Source organism: Meleagris gallopavo, chromosome 22 (assembly GCF_000146605.3).
Source record: "Meleagris gallopavo isolate NT-WF06-2002-E0010 breed Aviagen turkey brand Nicholas breeding stock chromosome 22, Turkey_5.1, whole genome shotgun sequence".
Taxonomy (NCBI): domain Eukaryota; kingdom Metazoa; phylum Chordata; class Aves; order Galliformes; family Phasianidae; genus Meleagris; species Meleagris gallopavo.
Genome location: NC_015032.2, coordinates 6,108,833 through 6,126,641, shown reverse-complemented (window position 1 = coordinate 6,126,641; position 17,809 = coordinate 6,108,833). Strand labels below are relative to the sequence as shown.

The following is a 17,809-nucleotide window of genomic DNA, read 5'->3' as shown; positions in this document are numbered from 1 at the left end:
CCCCTGGCAACGGAGAGGGGACCAGGCAAAGTTGGCACCAGCCCTATCCGCTCTGTAAACATTTATTTTTGTGCGTTTTTAGTTTGCCATGTGCAGTGAGTGCCCTGAAAATACCATGCTGCACTGATTCACTCAGTGATGAAGAATGAACACACAAGCAATGCAGTCAATAGGTAATCAAGATTAATGGCTTTTCAGCTTACTTCCCCCCTCCCCGTGTGAAACAAATCCAGTGTTGTGATTTGGCTACACAATGTTTATCCAATTTTAGGTGCTAATAGCAGCCTCTCTGTGTGCACAGGTCATTTGCTCACATAGTTCAGACTTCCCCTCATTTCAGCATTGCATGCTCTTGCTTTGCTTAACCGCAGAGAAAATTCCTGGAGATAATCGCTTGCCTCCAGGGATGGAATGCAAAAAAAGGAGAACATGAAACCAACCTCTGGCCCTGGCTCTGCCCTTGCTGCCTGCATTCCTGTGGCTGTGGGGAGCTGGGGGTGGAAATCTGAGCAGGGTTCTCTCCCCTCAGTTTGCTTTGGCATCAGCGCTGGGGTTTGGCTTGAGAGTGTTTGGCTGGAAAACTGCCTCTTGTCTCCTGGTTATGTGTTAGGGATGGATGTGGGCTGTCCAACCACACCATCTCTGCCACAGGACGTGGCCATCAGTTCCTGGGGAGCAGCGTGCCCAGCACGGCTCCATTTCTCCAGCACAGAGCTCACAGAAATGTAATTACACCGCGTCCTTCGCATCGATGTGCAGCAGCAGCAGGCTGAGTCTCACGGGACGTTCTTCATTGCGCTGAAAGCTGACTTTATTAATTACCAGCCTCTGATCTCATTTGAGGGCTGAGTTTATGAAATGGAATCCTTATTTCTCTGCGTTCCTTGTTCATCTCTCTTATTGAGTTGTGTCCAGTGGATGCCGGGGTCTTTAGAAACTCCCGGGCTCTCCTGTGATGGAGCTGTGCAGGGCAAGGCAACGTGGGGGAATTGCTCTGAAGTCCTGGGGAAAGAGAGAGAAAGAAATCTCCTCTCAAGAAAACGGACAGTGAGGACAGCTGCCTGGTTTTGCTCCTGGATTGCAGCTCATAGTGCCCTCCCTGGGATGTCCTTCCCCCATGTGGGAGGTGATGGCAGCACCCAGAGGTGCTGGGGGGACACTGGGGTGGATTCCCAGAGCCGTGCTCAGCTCTGGGCGCAGCTCGGTTCTGCTTGTGAACAGCTTCCCAACTTGCCTCTATGCAGCGAGGCCTGGCTTTGCCTTCAGGCACTTACAGGAGTGCCTGTTTTTCCATCTAGACATCAAATATTATTTTATTTTAAAAGGGAAAATAGCCACTAAACAGTACTTGAAGCTTCAGGCTAGTGCCTAATTCCACTTGATCAGCTTTGTTAGATAATTGTAATACTTTTCTGAGAGAAAATAGAGCAATTGAGGCTTGTAATTAAAAGCTATTCAGACAGCTTTGATCTTTCTCTCTGCATCTCTACTTACGAAAAGCAAATGCCAGTGAGAAGCACACGAAAATATTTACTGTCACGGTACTTGGTGATTTGCTTTAAACCAACTCCCTTCCAGCACAAGAGAGCTGGGGAAACAGGGCAGTGCGACCTGTGGCTTTTGGGGGGCTTTCTTTGGGAAGCTCTGTGTTTCGGAGGATGCTTGGCCTCCTGCCACTCCATGAGAGCAGCATTGCTGTAGCTGTGGTCCCAATGGCCCAAACTGGTTCTCAGGTGCCCTTCTGACTCACCACGTAACAGCTCAGCCTGGGTGGTTAAGGCTGGAAAAGACCACAAGGATCACTTAGTGCAAACATCAACCCATCCCCACCGTGCCCAGTAACCACAAAATTCAGTGCCCTTCACCCCCAGCACTGAGCTCTGAGGTGCTCAGAGCCCTGCAGGCATCACCCTGGGCTTGTGCAGAGCAGGGCAGCTCACAGGATCCTGCACTCGCAGTGGCTGGTGGCATAGCAACCCCACTCATCACCATCCCAGATGACACCCAGGGGCTCCCACAATCTATAGGGGACAAGGCAAGGGCTGAGAATAAGTCAGGTCATACAGAAAAGGGACTAATTATCTTCCTGAGATGGCTTAAATAATGTCACCTAGAAGCACTTCTGTTTCATATCTTCTCTATTCCAAGTTTTCTCCCATCTGCTTTTCATTTCTTTGCTTTGATTATTTTTTTTCCCTCATCTAAATGTCCTTCTGAAAGCAGAGCCTTCATTCCTCACTGGAGCATTATGTCATTTCTCACTCAAAGTCGTGTCCAGCAGCAGGAGGCTGTGCCAATACCGGGGGATTACAGCTCCGTGTGGGAACAAGCTGCAGCACAACTCAACCAAGGACAATTGACCGAAACAAACACAATTTCTTGCTGCAGCACAAAGACTTAAAAAGCAATAGCAATTTCTGATCCCTTCCCTTTCTCTCAGCTGCCTGCATTTAATGCCTGTGGTGGGAACTTGAGCCCTGCATGAGCCTAATTCCTGTTTTGAAGGTGGGAAATAGTCCCTTCTCCCTCTCCCAAGGATGATGAAGGGAGCAACTGGGAGAATCAGACTCATTAAGGTTGGAAAAGACTACTAAGATCAAGTCCAACCATCAACAGATCACCATCCATGCCCACTAAACCACATCACTCAGTGCCATGAATGAAAGCTGATGTTGTTCCCAGATAGGGGACAGGTAGGAGCAAGCCAAAAGCCCCCAGCTCTGCGTAGGCAGGGAGCTATGGGGTTTCCCAGCATCTTTGCATTTATCAAGGCATCCCAGAAGGAAGTTCATCTGCTTTGGTTGCAGAGTTGGGCTGCCTTCCCCACTCAGTGCATGGTCACTTGGGGGAGAAGGGGGAGATGAGGGAGGGATGAAACCCCAGGCAACCCTGGGGAACTTTGGAAGGGATGCTTGGGTAGGAAGAACGCTAGCAGAGGGTTCTTTAGGTGACTTGTTAAGGGTATTTATTTCCCTGCTTCCAGCCTTCAAGATGCAGCTGGTCCGGTCTGCAATAAAACCAACCAGAGACTCAAGCAGGCGTTCAAGTTTTTACTTTAGGAGTGAAATTTGTGCCGAGAGCGGGCGAGCTGCCAGCAGCCGGGCTCTGCGCGCTCACTCCGAGCGTTCAGCATCTCCCTCCTGCGCTGCGAGATGCGGAACCTGCGAGCCGAGAGTGCCGCTCAGCGCTGCAGCACCGGGCGGCAGCAGCAGCCGGAGCAGCGGGCAGCCCCCCTCCTGCCCTCCTGCCCTCCTGCAGCCCCCCAACAGAGCGAAGAGGAGCTGAGCCTTCTCTCGCTTTGAAGCGATTTAGACTCCGCAGGTGCTCCGTCGCCTTTCCTGCAGATTAACGCTAATAACTGTCGGACTCGGACCCGGCGAGGCGATTTGTGTGCAGCGTGCGCCGCTTTGTGAGGTTTTCCCACCCGGGTGCCCGTCGCCAGCAGATGGCAGCCGTGCTGAAGCGGTTGGTGTCTGTGCCAACCCTCCGTCCTCAGCTCTTCTGGGCTGCTCCGGGGCTCCGGCAATACTCTGCACCCCCTTCCTGCCCTGGGAAGGTGGGTCAGGACCGCGGCCCCCAGCATGCCTTCCTAAATCAGCCATTAGTCTCACATCTCGCCCCTCCTCGAGTCATGCAGTGCTTCCTGGGAGCCAGCAGCACCTTCCAGATAGAGCTGATTGCCTCCCAGTTCCTCTCTTGTGACTGAGGCTTGCTGAGCAAACAGCACCCCGTTACCCACCCCCCCAACGACAACCACACGTTGTCATTTCTGATTTGAACAAACCTTTATGTTTTCTGGTAAAGTTGGGGGCAAAGGCACAAGGTGCAGCTAACAAGAAATAGATTTGAGCCATGAATCTTGGCTCCTGAATTTTGTGGGCAGTAAGTCATCAGGTCTAAGGCTGGGAAGAGAATGCATCACAAATGACCTTGTATAAGAAATCCCTTTCAGTTTTCTGAACTGAAAGGGGAAAAAAAAAAAAAAGAAGAAGAAGAAGAAGAAAGAAATAGCCTTCATGCTGTATTGAAGTCTTCTGATTTTGGTGTCAGGGAACAGATGGGCCTGATTTGCCCCACATGGCCTCACCTGGGACCCCTACCTGCTTCTCCAGGAGCCTGTAATGCTGCTGAAGGAAGGCTCTGCTTCTACAATTGCCTCTTGGATGGTTCTTGAGCTTATGTTGCTGCTCCATTTTGTGGACAGACATCAGACCCATGCTCCAGGTAAATCACCTCCTGGGTAGGCTCTGGTGTGTGTGTGCTATGGCTTGTTTTAGGTTCTGTTTGGTTTGTTCTGTGTTTTCCTGACAAGGTGTGGGCAGATACAACCACCAAGCTGAGATTTTAAGTTTAGGGAGGGCAGAGAGGGACCCTTAAGTGGGGTCATAGAATCATAGAATGGCCTTGGGTTGAAAAGGACCATAATGTTCATCTAGTTTTGACCCCTTCATCCCTTCCTTCCCACAAAGGTGGGACTTCTGGGAGCACTGCACTCATACTGCTTGTGGCACTGAGCCCTGCTCTGCTGTGCAGCTGAGCAGTGGAGGTGAGGTTCCTCCATAGCTGTCAAAGCTGGAAGGTGTGCGCCCATCCCACAGCCCCACAGGGAGGTGTAGAGGATGGGGTTGCAACATGTTCACGTATTTCTCGTGGCTCTCAGTATACAGCTTTTGGTCTCCAGATGCTTCACTACGAGCCCTGGTTCTGTGAAGCTCTTTGCTTTATTATTTATCTGTTGAAGGTGGACCCGCATCTATCTGCTGCTAGCCTTGTGACTTCCAAAACGCCTCACTTATTACCAACTGATGATGTTGTCTTTTACAGTAGAGAAAGCACAATATGTGTAGCAATGACAGGGACAAATAGCACAAGGTTTCTGCAGTGAAAGAAGGACCAGGCTCTCCTTTCTTTATTTTTCCCCATGAAGTTTATTTTGTCAATCACTTAAATAAATATATATCTGACATTGAACAGGAATCGTTAGTTAAAAATAATTTCTAACACAAATTCCCACAGTTACCACAATATTTTTAAGGTGTGTTATTGAACAGCACTTTTAAGACACGGGTTTTTCTTTTGGTTTAAACGTAACAACTGGTAACAGTTCAAGAAAGAAGGAAACTGGGGTCAGAGTGGAGCTGACATCCCTCAAACAAAAGCAAAGCTGTAACACGTGTGCACACATGAAAATGGTTATTTTCTCTTTCCAAATACTCATCTTGCATCCTCTGTGTTGTTGATATGTCACAAGGTGGATGCTAGCCCTGCTGCTCCCTCAGCCTGAAAGTTGGTCTACAGCTTCACTATGCTGTACAGCAGATGGCAATAGAGGACCGCTGTGTAGCAGAAGCAAACCTTTGCAAAAGAAGTTTTCTGTCCTTACTGCTTTGGAGTGTGATTAAAAGTGAGAACGTAGAAATACAGCTTTGAGAAGTTTGAGGATGCAGAGATGAAAAACGCTGGACAAACTGTGAATGATGATGGTAAACATACATTACATACAAACTAAAGAGAAGACTTATGCATTCGTTAGCCACCCTCTGAAGTCTGCAAAGTTTCCCTTGCAAAGCTATGGGAGGGAAGGGAGCTGCAAACCTCCCATCCACTGTTCAAGAAGTTCTGCATTCCAGCATCTTCCGGAAGCTTTTCCGAAAGCTGTCATCCAGGAAAGCATACAAGAAAGGATTCAAGCATGAATTGGCATAGCTTAGGCTGGTGATGAAGTAGGAGATACCAATGACCATGGAGGTCTGGGGCAAGTCAGTGGTCAAAGCCACGATGGTGGCCAGGTGGAAGGGGGTCCAGCAGAAGAGACACACAGCCAGGACGATGAAGACCATGATGGTGACTTTCTTTTTGGCTTTGTCCAGAGCTCTGGCGTTAGAGTTCAAGTGCATGTTCCTCAGCTTGTAGAGCATCATAGTGTAGAGGATGCAGATAGTAGACACTGGAATGGCAAAGCCAAGGATGAGGGTATAGATCCTGCTGGCCTTGAACCAAAACCTTTCAGGCTTGGGGAAATTTAGACCGCAACTCTTGATCTTCAGGTCATCTATGTATACATTGGCAAAGATGATGAAAGGGAGAACTATGATGGTGACTAGGATCCAGATGCACAAGCTGACGATCCTGGCTGCTCGGTACGTACGGTGCGGCATCCTCTTGGACCTGACTGTAGCCAGCACTACCAGGTACCTGTCTATGCTCATCACTGTTAAGAAATAAATGCTGGAGAAGATGTTGTAGTGGTCTATGGACAAGATGACCTTGCAGAGGACTTCTCCAAAGGGCCAATAGTGGAGGAGGTGTTCAGCGATATTAATGGGCAAGACAAGTGTGAACAAGTCATCGGCTATAGCAAGGTTCAGAATGAACATGTTTGTCACAGTTTTCATCTTGGGAGCCTTGAGGATCACGTAGATGACGGCAGTGTTGCCTGTGAGCCCAACAGCACAGATTACAGAGTAAATCACAGGGAGGACAACATAGAAATCAGCTGATTGCTCTTGGAAGGTGAAGTTGAACATCATATCGCTGTCCAGGTAGGAGCTGTTGGCTGCATTGCTGCAGGTGCCGTTCAAACTGTCCCACAGAGAGCTGTTCCCCATGCCTGCTGGTCACAGGCTGCCCTCTGGCGTCCAAGGCTTCATGAAGAAAGCAAATGAGAATTGTATCCTCCTGTGCAAGTGGAACAGCTCTCAGAGCATCCTTTTCTCTGCTGGAGAGGTGCAGTTCAGCTGTTTGCAGTCCTCAGGGCTGGCAGCAACAAGGAGGGCAGGGGAAGCTTTGTGCCTGGGCGGCTTTCCTCCTCTCCTGGAGGATGTGAGGGATGGCTGTTTCACTTGCACAGTGCTTGCTTTTCCATATCAGAGCAGGAGCATTGCTGTGTTTAATTAGTGCCTCTCTTTAGACTGGGGACTTCAAGCTCATTTCAGCAGCTGAGATTGCATGGACGATAACATTTGTGACACAGCTATTCTCCTCTCAGGGTGCCCTAGCAGAAGAAAGAAGGGGGAAAAAGAAAGTTAAAGGAGTATTTCCAAAACTAAGTTAAAGAGGCTTAACTCACATTTAAAGTAAGTTTATTTCTTAACCGAGGTGGGTTATGATCTCACTCACTACGAAGAGCATCCACTTGTGGCAGCATGCAAAAGTTGGCACAGACAGACAAACCGACGAATCCCAAGTTGAGGATTAGCCAGCCAAAAAAAAAGGGGGGAGCACCATGAAAGCAGATCCACTTTAAAGTCAAGGAAAGAATCTCCCTATCTGCTTACAGCTTTCTGGCTGCTACCGCCTGACCCACGCTCCCAGAAATTCCTCTGCAAGGAAGGGAACAAAAAACCCCGACCCCCTGTGCAGATCAAAGATTTGGCAGCTGGTCCCCGGGCTGTGCTGAGAATTGCCTTGCTCTGCTTGCAGTTTGTCGCTCAGCCATACGGTGAGCAGGAACAGCATGGGGACAGAGGGCTGCGGTGTCCCTTACCTGGTGTGCAGCTCTGCTGCTCCTCCGGCACCGCTGCTCCGTGTAGCTCAGCCTTGGCTCGCCGATCCCAGCTGGAGGAGGGTCCCCGGGATGCTGACGTTACCCATCTTTGAGATCATAGCAACATGGTGGCCGTGTGTGCATGGCACGGCTGAGCAATTAGCACTCCTTCCCATCGGGGGGAAGAAAAGTTCTGTGTGTGCTGGGCTATTTAAATAGGAAATGAGGCAGATGCTGGTGAGCAGCTGGTGCAGCAGGGCTGCTCTCTTCAGGAATGAGGTGCACAGGCAGCACCCAGGGCTGTCAGGCTGTGGCTGTTTGAGCAGGGGATGTGTGAAGCGGCAGAGGGGGGGAGCTGGAATATCCCAATAGGGAGCACTGGCTGTTTTTAACAAGGAAAGATGCACAGATGTGTGAGAGGGGAAGGGAGTGGGAGTGGGAGGAGGGAACGCAACATTACGGAGCTGGTAATGAAAAAATAAACAGCCATACCTTGCAAGAGCGCTGCTGCTTCCAGCTGAGCTCCTGGTCCAGCTTTTGGAAACACAGCTTAATCTTGGGATGTGCTTGAGGAGCTGCAGAAGTGCTGTAAAGAAACAAACCCCAGGTTGAATAACGAAGTCAGCAACAGCATATGATCACTTTTATTTTCATGTGAATGTAGGAAGGAAGCCAAAGGTCATCCTCTTTCTCCTTTAGTCTTTTAAATGCAGCACCCAGCTGGAGGCTGCCTGACCTTTGATTTAATAGCAGAGGAGAGGCATCCATCCATCAGCACTCTACTGCCAGTGTGCAGCACCAAGTGGGTCAGCATATTGGAATGAGCCATGCTGTTAAGAGCTGTGTTTGATTTTGCTCCTTTTCTGGGGATGTTTGGCCTTTTCTTGCAAGATTCCTGTGCACTGGTAATGGGCTGGGAATCAAACACTTTGAAGTGTCTTCTTGAGGGCCATGGGTAGAACTGACTTTTCAGCAGATGCTCCTTTTTTTCCAGGCCTGGAGCACAACTCTTGTTGGTATTTTCTGTATCCCTACCAAAATCTGGTCAGTTGCTAGACCTCAGTAAAATGAAACAAAGTGAAGATTGCCCGAGGAATATCCATAGGAATTATAAGAATGTTATTTCATCAGAAAATAAGATTCCTTCAGAGCTGCTCTCCTGGTTTTGGGGGAAAAATTGGAACTGTTTGTGAGTTGTAGGGGAAGCTGCATTTTATAGGGCTGCAGTGGGAAGGCATTGGTTTAGGAATCACTGTTCTCTTTGTCAAGAATACATTGAACAGTAAAAGAAAAAAAAAAACGGGGAGAATAAAATGCTAGATCTACTGTTCACAGAGAGAGATTATCTGAGGGGAAAAGTATGATTGTGTGGGGGGGGAACATGAAGCTGTCAGAAACTTGCCCAGATCTGAACTCAACACGTGTGAGCAGGTCTGGGTGAGATACATAGCACTACTGCAGGTGTAACTGATCTGCAGGTGAGACTGTCACCATGGGAATGTTACCTGCTGGCTGTGAGGCTGCTTGGAGGGATCCTGGGGTGGATTTTGGCATCCACTGGAGGAGGAGAGCTTTTCATGAGCCTGGTCCCAGTCCCTGCACCTTGCCATTGTGATGCAATGTGTGCCTATCAGACAGCATCTTCTGGGTCTCACTGGTGTTAAGGCAGGTTTTATTTCCAACCCTTTGTGAAACATTCTCTCTCTGGATGGAGACAAGAGGGAGCCCCATTACTGCTGGGAGATAGAAGGAAGCAAAGGAGCTGACACAGTTCTGGCAACATCAGTGGTTCTTCTTACTGGGTGGGACTTGTTTGTTTCCACACTAATTCCCAGAAAAGAGGCTGGCAGGCTGAACCAACCTTTCAAAGCAAAATCTGTACCGCACATCTCGTGTGTGTGTTACCTGGCTGCTGTCTTTAGAGCTGCTACTTTCAGAGTGGGTGGTGAGGGTGTCCCTCACACACAGTGCATCCCGGAGAGGAAAGGCTGAAGGACTTTCCTCCTTTATTTCAAATTTTGCTGTAAGGTGATGCAGAGAGCTGTGAGGACAAGGGGTACTATTGCCTACTGCTGTTGAAAGGTGGAAGCATTATGATCGTGATCTATTCCCAGCTCAAAAGTTGTAAAAGTGTTTGCATTGAAGGCTTCAATGGGAAGATTTTCTATTTTCCAGCACAAGGAACACCTGATGTCCTTCCTTTCACTCCCCCAACTGTTCCCCTGGGATTGGCTTTCATGTTGCTTTGGCTGTGTGCCTGGGTGCTGCTGTCTGTGGGGTGCACTCCCAGGGGAAGGGTGCAGGGGCTGCATGCATGGCATTTGTTCTCAGGACCCACAGTGAGCACAGCATCCTGCGTGCTTTGGTTGGGATGTGTTTGATTAAAGCTTTGTCGGAGATGAGAGGGTGACTAAGAATCTCATCTTGTTGTCTAGCATGAGGAGGGGGCTTTTGTTTCTTTTATATCCCCAAGACAAATGCGCTGACCATGCTTTCTCCGAGTCTGTTCTTAAACAGATTTGCAGTAAAATTCACTGACTTATGGAGGACGATCGCAAACATGCAGTGGTATGAAACCCTGAGAATCAAGCCCTGCTTAACTCACTGTTAAGGCTACAAGTGGCATCTTCCCTCTGAGCCATTTGGATCCATCCTTGTGCAGACAGCCCCATCACCAGCACGGTGCAAGAGGGACAAAGTTTCTATCCCTGGCAAATATGTGTGGTGGAGATGGGCTTTGCCTCTCGAAACTCATGTTCGCTTCATAAAGCTTGAGTCAGCTGTGCAAAGGCAATCAGTATTTTAGGGAGGGGGAAATAACCTGTATTGCAAAATTGATGCTGCTTTATTGCTTCCATAAAACTAATACACTGCTGACCACAGGCATAGGCCATCCATTACTTTGGGGCTGTGGAAAATGGTGATGTTTGGCTGCAGCAGCACCCACAGCTCTCGGCACAGACAGGGCTGAAGCCTTCTTTGCTTTTGGAAAACACAGCAAATCATCTGTGAGATTGCTCCACTATTGATGGCAGTGTGAGTGATGTTGTCCAAGCCTCCTGAAGCCCCTCAGCAAGGAAACCCGGGGGGAATGAGGAGGTGGAACTTTTGTTGTATGCTCAACATGTCCTGGGAGTCTCTGAGGCCACTAGAGAAGTGTTGTGGCTGAGTCCAGCTTGGTAAAACAGCTCTGCTTCATCCTTCAAAGGGATTAGCAGGGAGAGGATCCTGTTTCATTGGGCTTCTGCTGCTTTCAAAGAGCCAAGTTCATCTCAAGGACATGGATGTGCAATCAATACTTTGCTCACCAAAACAAAATGTTCTCTGCTGACTGCCTTGCGGTCACTGGTTATTAGGGTGATTTATTTGAATGAGTTGTTCGTATTTTTCAAAAGGTGGTGCAGCACTGTGGGTTAACATTCAGCACTGGTTGTGTCAAGCGATGTCTAAGTAGTGTGTTGGTTTCTGGCAAGAAAAGGCAGTGCCATGTTATTTACTGTGGGGCAACATTAGCTATGTTGTAGCCCCTGCCTTGGAGCTGCTTTTGAGCTGTATAGATCCCTGTCTGGGTGAGTGCTCACGGGTCTTGGCCATTTCCCCAGTAATCTCCTCTCCTTGAGCTGGTGGGTGTTGGGATGAGCTGGAAAGGGGAAACCTGAGCTTATTGTCACTCCTGTCCTGCTCTTTGTCATAAGCCAGGTATCTGCAACAGCTTCCCAATCTTTCCAGGCTGGCTTAGGGGAAGGATAGCAGCTTCGGGAGCCAGGAGGAGGGTGCTGGTTTTACTGGGTAGGGGATGAAGCAGAGCTTTCCGTTGGGAAATGGGTGAACTGTTTATAAAAAAGGTGTCTGTGAACGGCAATAGCAATTGTGATGGATTCAGCAGTCTCCAGCGCATCCAGCCTGCTGCAAGCTGAGGGGAAGCAAAGTTAAAAAGCAGGTGCTTAAAGGAAAAAAAAATAAAAATAGTAATGAGTCCTTTAAGTGGCCTGCTCTTGTCAGGTGAGGGATGTATCGATAACTGCCCCGTTGCTGTCTCTGCAGGGGAGCAATTGAGATAAATGCTGTGTGATTTATTCCTCGGAGCGGCTCTGATGGGAATAAAGCCGGCGGGCGCGGGCAGCACCGCGGACAGCTCCGCTCCCTGCCAGGAGCGCTGCTGGCGCTGCGGCGCCGTCCGATCAATTAACGGAGCTCGGCGGCGTGCCCGAGCCTTGCGAACAAGGACCTGTGGCTGGTCTTGCTGCAGTTTATACGAAGATTTAAAGAGTAAGGATAGAATGCTAGAGAGCTGCTTTAAACAGCTCAATTTTCAGCTCTTCCTCTGGTTTCAGCCTTTTTCCAGGGAGAACAAAATCAAAATATTCTTCATCTCAGGATGCTTCTATTCTCCGACGTTTTCCCCTGCTTTTCTCTTTGGGCTGGAAGTTGTACTTGGAGTTTCTGCCATGAGTCTGCCCAGAACAGAGCCCACTGTGGGGAGGAAGGCTTTGAGAAAGGTGGGGGGGGGGGGGGTGGGGAGGGCACCCACTCTTCTCCATGCAACTCATCTTTGTGGGGTCTGGGGGTGCAGGGGTGTTGGGGAGCAGCCAGGGCTCCTCTTGTCATGATGCTTTTGCCATGAGTGTGTGGTAAAGACTTCCCAGTGGGAAAAATGCATCTTCTGTTGTTCTCCAAGCCTTTTGGGAGTTGAGAGAAGGCAGTGCTTGACCTGGGATGCCAGAGCCCTGCTGGCTTCAGTGCAGCACAGAGACTCTGATGTCACTGAGTAGTGGCACTGCTGGTGGCTGCAGCCCTCAGAAAGAGCAGGGAGCATCAACTGTGAGTGAGCTGTTTTCTGGGCTTTGAGATTTTGCTGTTCCCTGTCTCAGGTTTCTTTCATCTGCATGCTGAATCATGGTTTCAGTGTAATCCAACTTCAGGTCCCATGCCCATGAGAGAAAAAACACAACAACAACAACAACAACAAAAACAGACATGCTGTGTTGCAGTTAGTTCCTTGCATTTGTAGTCGTCTTGGGATGCTGTTGACAGTCGAACTTGTCCACAAGCACTGAGCTGGGGTATGTTTTCCTGCTGGTTACTAAGGCACATATGCATGATAGAGCTAATGGGAGACTCTCCAGCAGAGTTATAAGGGGGAATACTCCAAAAGGATTAGTGTAAAGGGTAATTAAGAGGAGGTTATCTGGTCTGATAGGTGAAAAAGCAGTGGGTGTAAGTCAGCAGGCAGAGATCTGCTGCTCTCCTGACCCCTCACCCAAAATGGGGTGTGCAGGACACAAATGCTGTGCAGAAGTTCTACTCTGTCAATTGCTATTAAGCTGGCAATTGACTTCTAACGGCCCTTGGTGCCTTGTGCTGCTTTCAGGTGATAGGAATTTACTTCTTGAGTTTTTTATAACAGAAGCGTCGCTTTCTGAAAAGTTTGTATCTGACGTTGCTGCATTCACTTTGAAAACTGCCTCGTGACTGCACGCAGCATTGCAGCAGTGTTAATGCATCCACAGAAGAGCAGCACAGAGCCCTTTGGGGATGTTTGGCTGTGTGCAGTATATTCCAATATCTCCAAGCAACAGCTAAATGTGTCACTTTGTCTGCTTAAGTAGCAGAGCTCATCTGGCCTAAAAGCTCAATCATCGGAGGCTTATGGAGTGCAAATTGCTGCCGAATGAATTTGCTGCTTTGTTCGCTCCAGTTCCTCCTCCCTGCCTGTGTTGTGACAGTGAAATGACTCATTTCCATGTTAATATCATATTTTAGAAAAAAATGTTTTAATACTTTGTACAGTGTTCATTGTTTAGATTAAATAGAAAAAAAAAAAATAGCATGAGATCTGTCTTCGAGCATGATGTATTCCAGGGTGGTTGCACAGAGCTGCACCTTTCTGCAAATGCTCTTCAGACCAACCAAGAAAGTGGATTATGAGGTTTGAGGTATTGTCAATTATTCTGAGGGGGGGAAAGAGAAAGAGGAAAAACAAAAGGCTGGGTTTGAGTGTAGCCCAGCTTGATTCTATGGACTACAATCACTTATCACAGCTCATTTTTGCAGCTCATGCTAGGCTAATCTATTTAAATAAGTCATTGTAACCCATGTAGGCAAGTACTGCTAATGAAAATTCAGTTTGTGAGAGCGTGCTCCTTGTTGAAAGTTTCAACAGGTTGGAGCAAATGGAAGTTGTGTAACAGAGGGTGAACTTCAGTAGGAAATGGTGTGTTGTGAAATGCAGAGCAAAAAAGAAGTAATGAGGCATTGCTGCAAATGAAGGTTTCCAGTTGGTGAAGCCATCTCATCTGCACCCTGTTGGCATGGATGGAACAGAGGTATTTGGCTCCAAGTAAGGGTGAGGATGGGTTTAGCGTGGTAGAAAGAAAAAGAGCAGTGAATGTCAGTCAGGAGGGCATGACTCTTCTCCCTTGAAATCTGTGGATCCCAAACCCCAGACAGCACAGCAAATCCTCCAGAATGAAATTCCCTGGGGAAATAAAGTTTCATGCATGGAAACAGCAGTTCCCCATCAGAAATCCTACTGATGTGATTTTATGTGAACAGTCATCATAGGGAAAGTGTTTCTAATTCTTGTGAAGGAGAAGCAATTGGGAGGTAATAGCCTCAAGCTGTGCCAGGGGAAGCTCAGGTTGGATATTAGGAACAATTTCTTCTCTGAAAGAGCAGTGATGGAATGGCACAGCTGCCCAGGGAGGGGTTGGGGTCACCATCCCTGGAGGTATTCCAGAGCTGTGGAGATGTGGTATGGAGGGATGTGGGCAGAGGGCATGATTGGGTGGGCTGGGGTTGGACTTGGGGATCTTGGAGGTCTTTTCCAACCTTCATGATTCTATGATTCTAAGCAGAAAACAAAACAGCACACAAACAAATACAAAGGTTATAAAACAAAAATTGTTTCCATAGAGAACAATCTGAGAGCACGGAGCTCCTTGGGCCCTGCCTCCTGCCAGGTCTGCCATTTCAGACCAGAGCTACCCCAAGCAGGAGCTATTCTAGGCTGGAGGGCTGCATTAGGACTGGATTGACCATTCCATGTAATCCCAGAGATCCTCAGTAATGCCAGTGTTATTTTATTGACAGAGAGCACACGTGGGCTCTGAGATCTGCCTCCTCCTGCTTCTCAATTTCACTTGAAGGCGGCCGAAAATGACTCCCTTGTAGAGGGCCCATTTCCACCGGCTGCTGCAAACGCTCACTGAGGCTCCTTGCCAGGAAGCTGATTTCTTGTTATAAGAATTGCTTTCTTCTCGTAAATGCTAAGTGATGTGTTTCTCTGCCTCCGATGTCAGGAGTTACAGGAGCACATGCTGTACAGAAACACTCCCCAAGTGCATCAATAACCTTTTTGTGTTGCTTAGTGAGTACTAGATAACTGCCGAGCAGTTTCATGTCTCTGCAGGTTACTTAGCAATCAATTACACGTCTGTCCTCCAGCACATCCTAATTTACCAGGAGGATACGATGAGCTACTTGCTCTGCAATCAGATGCTGGCAGTGCCCACTACCCAGCAGATCTATGGGCTTTGCAGTGCACGGCACCTGGCATTTGTCAACAGCTGGGCTCAGCACAATTGGAGGCCGCTGACATTTGTTTCTTTTGTTTGTTTGTTTTTCTTCTTTCTTTTTTCTTTTCTTTCCCTTTTTTCCCCCCATCCCATATCCCTCAATGCTACATCTCCACGTTTTTTGAACCCCTCCAGGTGTGGTGACCCTCCCCATCTCCCAGCTGTGCCACTACAACATTCTCTTTCAGAGAAGAAATGTTTCCTAATATTCAACCTGAACCAACCCTTGCACAGAAATAACCTGTGCTGGGGAAATACAGCACAAAGACAGCGCTTGGATGAGCACCTGTCCCATTGGGTCCCATGAGTGCCATGAGTTGTTCATGGCCTATGGCTAGGCAGATTTCTCACTGCAGCTGTGCGAGGCACATCTCCCCTTTCATCTCCCTTTCTTGGTAGGAAAGCCGGGACATCTTCCTGCTGGATTTCACGAGCAGGAAATCAATAGCTGAGAGGTTCCCGCTGGGAGATTTGTGTCTCATGAAATTCATGCCTGGGGCAGAGGCAGGCTGGAAGCAGGAGACGACAGCAGCTCCGTCTTCCTCCCCTCTGCTGCTTTAATTGTTTGTAATGACTTAATAAGCAGTGCTAAACGGGGAAGCTGATCCTTCCCTGCAGCAAACACAGGCATGAGGCATTTTATCAGCTTTCCTAGGGCCTCTGTTTGATTGTTGATGTAATTTCTTCTCTACGGGCTCAGCCTCTGGAAATTGATGGAAAAAACTGCTATTGAATTCATGGTGTCAAGGCTGCAATCGCTGAGCCAGAACCAAATCCGTGCAATAATCTTGGAGGGTAACATTATGGAGAAATGGCATAATTTACAGCCACACAAGGCTCTTTGCATACCAGGGAGAGGAAGAGCGATTAAATACAAAAACCAATGTTTGCAGAAGAATGAATGGCAATGGCTGGGCAATTAGGCTGGAAATGAGGAGGAAACTTGTGCCCATCAGCAAGTGCAGACACGGAGAGGAGATGGATGGAGATGTGCCATCCATCCAGCAGCTCAATGGAGGAGTGCCCCAGCCTCGGACTGTCTGCTGTTATGAATCTACTTGGGTCACATTGATGTGTTTCTCTTTTTGAGGGGAGGTAGTCTGTAGTTCATTGCTTTTGTTGGATTTGGGTGCTGTTTCCCCAGCCTGCCTGCAGACCTCCTGATTCTCCCACTGCGTCTTCGCCTGCGGTGTCTTCAGAGGTTTTCCCTTTGCACACTGGAAGATCTTTGCTGCCTCTTGGTGTTGTGCAGTTCAGGGGAAGGAAACCTCTTCCCCTCTCCATTTTCCTACTAGAAAGCACACTGCTCCTCTCTGAAGTAGCAGGAAGAAAAACTTTCTGTAAAGCTGACCGAGTCAAGCTGACTTCTCTTATTATTTGGAACAAAATAATGAAGTTATTTATGTTCAAAATAACTTTAGATTTTTGAAGAGGTCTTCTGAGAAAATATTTATCTTGAAGACTGAAGTGGGTATAGGAAGAAACTGCTTCAAACCACTCAGAGCAGTAGGGTTTTTTTTTGTTTGTTTTGTTTTTTGTTTTTTTTTTTTCCAATGAATAGATGCAATTACATTTTCAGGATTTGAAAAGAATATATATTAAATGTGGTGTACCAAACAAGCTCCAGGTGATCTTCCTTTGCTGTCAATAACTGAATTACAGCACAGGGCTTCTGCCAGCTGTGTGGGATAAAATGTTGCCTTGAAACCATTAGAGGGGTTTTGACAGAAACCTTTGCAGCATGAATAGTTCCTATCTTCATCTATTCATTGGCTTCAACTCTTCCTGCAGTTCTCCAAACCACTTTTCATTCTGCTGCTGGAAAATGGTATTTCTTGGAAGTGCAAGTCACTGCCCAGGAGCATCTCCTGGGGACATGGTGGGATGGGAGGTGGCTGTGGGGCAGGGAGCACAGCTGCTGCCCCATGCTGGGTCCAGGTCCGACCTCGTCCCTTGTGTCCCTGCCTCTGGGTTTTGTCGCAGCCTCACGGGGCTGTGTGGGACTCAATGTGACATTGTGACATGCATCTCGGCGTCAACAAGGTGACACTTTAATGCTGCTGCTGTCGGCTTGTCAGGCAGTGCCCACACACTGTCTGATGGCAGCTGGGGAGAAAAAGGCAGAGGAAAGCAGGGATGGAGTACTGCATGGCACTGTCAGTAACTGCTGAGAAGCGAGGACTGAGGCCCTGCCAGGGCCAGGCAGAAGGGACAGCTCTCTGGGGAGCACGGGGCACACTGGTGACATACTAATTATCACCTTTGCACAAGGGGTGAAGAAGCATCAGTTTGCATGGCCAAAACAACCGGATCTGATGATTCTTGCTGTGTGTTACAAGAGCTGTGCTGATCTCAACTTGCTCTGAAATATAATCTCTGCAACTTACCCAAGAACGATATGAAAGTTCTGGACCTGCTGATAGAAGTCATGCATAATCCAAGAGCAAAGCTTTGCAATGCATGTTTATTGTGGATGAGGAGACCTAAAGCTCTCCTGAGGCTTCTCTTGCTTTGTGGAGATGGTTTGAGCAGCCTGGTGCATTGAAAACTGCTTGGCTCCAACTACAACTCAGACAACCCATGCAAAGTATTTTGTTCTGCATGCTGTTGCTGGTGGTGTGCTGAGAGGTGGCAACCAAAGCAGCTGATGTAAACCTGCCAAAATCCCTTCTGCCATCTCAGAGGCAAAGCCCAGGCTGAAATGCTGCCCAAGGGATTTGCACCTAGCCAATGTGTCAGAATTAAC

The 17,809-nt window shown here is 48.3% G+C and overlaps 1 protein-coding gene across 1 annotated transcript; it reads right to left on the bottom strand.

The window, feature by feature from the left end:
* Positions 1-4,923: 4,923 nt before the first annotated feature.
* NPBWR2 (neuropeptides B and W receptor 2) lies at positions 4,924-11,977 on the bottom strand. Its single transcript, XM_031556528.1, has 2 exons — positions 7,487-11,977; positions 4,924-6,994 (listed from the first exon to the last, which is right to left on the bottom strand). Exon 2 carries the CDS (start codon positions 6,606-6,608, stop codon positions 5,610-5,612), a length of 999 nt encoding a protein of 332 aa, XP_031412388.1. The 5' UTR covers positions 6,609-6,994; positions 7,487-11,977; the 3' UTR covers positions 4,924-5,609.
* Positions 11,978-17,809: the final 5,832 nt, after the last annotated feature.

Coding starts and splice junctions, on each gene's coding strand:
- NPBWR2 (XM_031556528.1), bottom strand. CDS start 6,608: ATGGGGAACAGCTCTCTGTGGGACAGTTTGAACGGCACCTGCAGCAAT.